Here is a 4,897-nt window from a genome sequence, read left to right as displayed (position 1 = left end):
GACAGATAATCTGTGAATAATTGGAGCAACCTTTTCTCAATGCTAACTGGAAACAACCAATCAGAGCCGGGAGGCGGGTATTAGTGCTGTCAGTCATGCTGGCGCTTCTCTCCCTCCTCGTGAATGAAAAAACAAAAAACAAAAAAAACTTTAAAAAGTGCTTTATGAAGCCATGAAAATGTTCAGAAGTGAAACACTGAAGTATGGGGGAGAGGGGAACTAAATGGAAGAAATGTCTGAAAGGGCAAATAGTTTCTCAAAGCGTATTTCAAAACTTCTAAGTCTGAAACATAAATTGAAAAATAAGTTCCTTACAGAAAACCTTCCTATTTTCTATTTAATGAGTATTTAGTTTGTTTTCTTCCACAAGGGTTACTCATGTTTACAAAAAGACGTCACATAAATCCCAATGACAATGTCACGACAATTTATTATTACTGCAGTGATTCGGTAAATTCTTTGTACATCTCTCGGCTCTCTCTCAACAGTTCAGCCCTGCCTCTGCTTGTGTCTCGGGTTCGTCTTGCAGAACACAAACAGGTGTCCCCTCCTTCGGACAAAGAAACAGTCTTTGCAGCGTTTTTTCAGGGCCGACTTGGTCTTCATCCCCGCCGAGGGATGGACGCCGGGAAGACGCAGCAGAGACGGCCCGCCCTGGACCTGGAGGACCGACGACGGAAGAGGCGTGACTCTGGCCGCCAGCAGGAGCATCGAGCGCGGGGCGGCCGCGACCGTCCACAGACACCTGTACGCACTCGCCGCTGTCGTGGAAACGGTGGGATTGAAACGGCTCATCTGGAGAACCTGTCGACTCAGCGAGGCAGCCAGGTGCTTCAGCAAGAGGGGACCCATGGTGACAAAGGCTGCAGAGAGATTCATGAGAAATATTAGAGGTTAAATAAGTTACAAGCAGTTTAGGCGAGTACAGTTTATCTGAAAAATACGGACATTTTGCACCTTGAATTTTTCAACGTTTTGTCTAATTCAATATAGTTTAAAGGACTTTTGTGCAACAGACCAATACAAAGTGAAATTGTGAAGAGGTAGCATCAAATATACAGTTTAAAAAAAAAGAAAAAGAAGACTGTGAAGCATGGCATACATTCATTGGATTCAACCCAATTTATTCTGACAGCCTTCAGTAACTAATTTCATTTCAGAATAGCATGTATGTTCCGTTAGATAACAAACTGCATTGCAAACAGCAACAGTATCGTGTAGATGTCAAACTCATGGTAAAACACGGTGAAGGCAGCATTAATCCATGGGATGCTGAGGTTCTTTTCCTTCCACATGATAATTATGCGCTACTTTGTGTTTGTCAATGCCATTAAATTAAATAAACACAGAAACGTTAGTCAGTGTTTCCAATGACAAAACGGGGGAAAACAAGGGGTGGAAGTAACTACTCAACACAGCATTAAAGGGTTAAATATAAAACAGCTTATAAAACACAACCATACATAAATTAATTCCACTTAGTATAACTATATGTTAAGTATTTGTAAAACGTCTATAAACAGCTACACGATATAAACCAGACGGCTCAGAGTTTGACCTGCTAGTGCTAGAGTCTAACATAAAAAGTATTAAACATGAAAATCTCGTACATAACGCTATTCATTTATGAAGTCAAGCATTAAAACACACCACCTGAGAATTCTGAGTAGATTCAAAGCATGTGTTATACCACCGATATTTGCCTTCGAAACGTCGAAACAAGACCACAATGCTACTCTTGCGTTTGTGTCACTAACACTTAACGCTTCCGGGTTAAGTGTTAGTGACTATTGTTTCCCCCAGTTTGGTCTTTAAGGTTGTTTAACTGCGTGGCTTTAAAAAAAACGGTACGTTTATGATGCTCTAAAATAAGACTTGGTTAGTTTCTATTTCTTGTTTTACCAATGTAGTGTTTTAAATGTACGAATTTAAGTTAAATGTATTTGTAGCCTCCAGCTTGCGTTTGTACCTGACAGGCAGTACCTCGGGAAAAATATTTCAAAGTCTCCTTCCCAACCTCAGCAGCTTGACTCTTGTAAACATGGCGGCCGCTGTGTGCAGAGTTCTGTCCTTCATTAGGAACGCTAAGCTCGTTCAACCACTAAGGTTGACTGCTGTACCCGTCCACCGATACAGCGTGGAGGTTTCAAGTACCGGCGAGCCTATCACGCATACCGGCCAGGTAGGTCCAAAATGTCCCCTGCTTTTAGTGCTTAAACGTAGGCCTACTGTTAGCTCGCCTTAGTCAAATGTTGCTATAGCTCCATTATCGGACAGCACCTTTACTACAAGTTATGTGCTTCTTATTTTGCTCAACATTCATTAAACACTAATAGAATTGCATTTTATCTCAATTTACAAGCATGTGATATAGATAACTTCGATGAAATCAATGTAAAATCTGACTGGAATGTGGTTTCCTTTAGGTGTTTGATGAAAAAGACCCGAGAAGAGCTCGGTTTGTCGGAAAACAGAAAGAGGTAAGAAGTAGTCTAAAACAGGGATATGAAACTCAATTACATGATTGGAAAAGACCTTAAACTTACACGAGCCCAAACAGGATTATTATTATTTTATTTTTTTTCATTAAAATAACTTAGCTGAGCTCCAGTCAGAAAAGTTTGTAGTTTTACAATTGTATTGAATCATATACATACATATAGCTTGTCATGGTTGCTGTGAAGTGTTTTAATATATTTTTTTATAGCCAGAAAATCCAAAATAAAGAATACCAGAAATGTGTCATTGACTATTTTTTTTATTAATTTGCTGCCTTTTTAAAACTAAGTACTGGTTAAAAGGCAAATTTGTAGTAATTTTTGGTTGCTATGTGAATGCGTTTACAAAAGAACACAAAAGAAATATCTTTAAATATTTAAAGATGTTTTTATATATCTTCATAGAAAATTTACATAAATATTTGCTCTCAACTACCTTTTATATATAACTTGTCTGCTCTGCTACTAATATCTAATATCTTCTATGCTTATATTTTGTTTAATGTCTACTCATAATAAAACCTGCATGTTAGAGAAAAACAAACCAATGTCGCTTCTGGGCAGTTAAAACATATGTTGGCGGCTTTATTTGAAGATTTGTAGCGTTTTCTTCTATTTATTTGTGTGCTGTGTTAAGGTGAATAAGAATTTTGCCATCAACCTCGTGGCAGAAGAGCCAGTGACACACTTGGAGGCCAGGGTGGTGTCCTGTGATGGAGGTGGAGGAGCACTTGGACATCCCAAAGTCTACATAAATTTGGTAAGATTCATATATGTAATTGGTAATATAATGAAAATTGTGTGAAATAAGTACAAGGAATGTGTTTTCCACCAAAGAAAAGGTGAATTCTAAGGAACAAACAGCCCAATATTACAGTAGAGTAATGATCCACTTTTTTATCTTTGTAACAGCCCTCCATTTTGTCACGTATTCATTTCCCATGTAAAACTAACATCCAAATGTTACAGAAGCATTTTTATACTTTGCACACATTAACTCTGTGAGTGACCGGTGTCCAGACGAGGGTTGGGCGATATGACTTAAATAATGCCTTTTATTTCAGTCGTCCCTTCTGTGAGTTGTGCTACAAGAGAGTTTTGTTGAATTACAAGAATATAGTCGTGATATCATCGGAATAAAGACATAAATTATCTAGAAGAAAGTCTTAAAATTATTAGAAAAAGGTTGTTTTAATTAGAGAAAAGGTTGGATGATTTAGTGTGTTTTTTTTCTTTGTTGGAGTTCTCATGAAATTACTACTTCATTCTTCCTAATATTACGACTTTATTCTCATACTATTTTGACTTTATTGTCATATGACTTTATTCTTGTATTACTATGATTGTATTCTTATAATGCTATCACTTTGTTCTTGTAATGAGAAGAGAAACAAATGTTTAGGCTGTTATATTTCATCATATCGTTGATCAGAATTCAAAGTCAAAATAAATGGTTATAAGTTATGAAACCTGCTTGTCAATCAAAATGGTGTGCACTGAGCGTGCTGACGTCACTCTGAACTATGGGAACCCAAGGAGTGCAATGGTTAAAAACAAAATCCTGATTTTTCTAAAAATTAAATGTTCAAAAACAAAAATTTCAGCTACTGATAAAATTGGTTTATTGCCCAGCTCTAGTCCAGACGTTAATGGGTGTTTGGCCAGCTACCCGTGTAATGCCCACCACTGATGCTTATTTTTAATGCCCGAAATGGCGACATTGTGTAATTGTGAAGAAAGAAAAATGTAACTAATGTTGATTATCACAATCAGTTCAGCTATTGTAATTTTCAGAATGCCGTGTTGCAACGAAGTGTTTTCCCAGTATCGACGTGTCCTAGTTTCTCGTAGTGGATACTCTCGTAAAATCCGTTGAAGTTTTGTAACGTGTTCGAGTCTGGGGAAATATCTGCAATGATTGTTGTATATGGCGCTGTAAATGTATATGGTCTAAAAGTGTTTCCACTAACGCAGGCGTCTTGTTGATTCCACTCAGGATAAGGACACAAAGGTGGGGACGTGTGGCTATTGTGGACTGCAGTTCAAGCAGAAGCATCATCACTGAAGCATCAGCCCTGTATTTGCTTCTCTGTATAAAATAAATTATGTTGTCTAACTGGGAGAGCTTTTTTCTGTTTGTTTTAAACAAAGCTTTTCTTTAACGAGGGAAAAAAATGAATGTGATACTTATAAATGTTTAAAAAGAGATGTTGAATTTTACTGGATTCCTGGATTAATGCAGTTCTAGCATTTGACCAACAGAGGTCAGTGCTGTACTGCATATGTACTTCAGCTGACTGTCCGAACAGTGAACTGCTTTTTAGCGTCTAACTCTAGCTTTTTCTTTTGTTGTTGCTTTTTTTAAGAATAGGTATGGAATAAAAGAACAACATATATTA

General features: G+C 37.5%; 2 protein-coding genes across 3 annotated transcripts; one reads left to right on the top strand and one right to left on the bottom strand.

The window, feature by feature from the left end:
- Positions 1-406: 406 nt before the first annotated feature.
- LOC106936655 (39S ribosomal protein L36, mitochondrial-like) lies at positions 407-1,770 on the bottom strand. Of its 2 annotated transcripts, none has more exons than XM_015017790.1 (2): positions 1,698-1,756; positions 407-870 (listed from the first exon to the last, which is right to left on the bottom strand). In XM_015017790.1, exon 2 carries the CDS (start codon positions 850-852, stop codon positions 490-492), a length of 363 nt encoding a protein of 120 aa, XP_014873276.1. In that variant the 5' UTR covers positions 853-870; positions 1,698-1,756; the 3' UTR covers positions 407-489. The 2 variants fall into 2 exon arrangements, with proteins under 2 accessions (XP_014873276.1, XP_014873275.1); XM_015017789.1 differs by having other exon boundaries at positions 411-863; positions 1,654-1,770.
- A 100-nt stretch (positions 1,771-1,870) lies between these two features.
- LOC106936654 (NADH dehydrogenase [ubiquinone] iron-sulfur protein 6, mitochondrial-like) lies at positions 1,871-4,620 on the top strand. The gene is made up of 4 exons (XM_015017788.1): positions 1,871-2,182; positions 2,427-2,480; positions 3,136-3,258; positions 4,495-4,620. Exons 1-4 carry the CDS (start codon positions 1,919-1,921, stop codon positions 4,561-4,563), a joined length of 510 nt encoding a protein of 169 aa, XP_014873274.1. The 5' UTR covers positions 1,871-1,918; the 3' UTR covers positions 4,564-4,620.
- Positions 4,621-4,897: the final 277 nt, after the last annotated feature.

The sequence above is a fragment of the Poecilia latipinna genome, unplaced genomic scaffold (assembly GCF_001443285.1).
Source record: "Poecilia latipinna isolate Pla-1442-1.1 unplaced genomic scaffold, P_latipinna-1.0 Scaffold2188, whole genome shotgun sequence".
NCBI classification, from domain to species: domain Eukaryota; kingdom Metazoa; phylum Chordata; class Actinopteri; order Cyprinodontiformes; family Poeciliidae; genus Poecilia; species Poecilia latipinna.
Note: the sequence above shows the minus strand (reverse complement) of the source record. Positions and strands in the feature narration are given on the sequence as shown.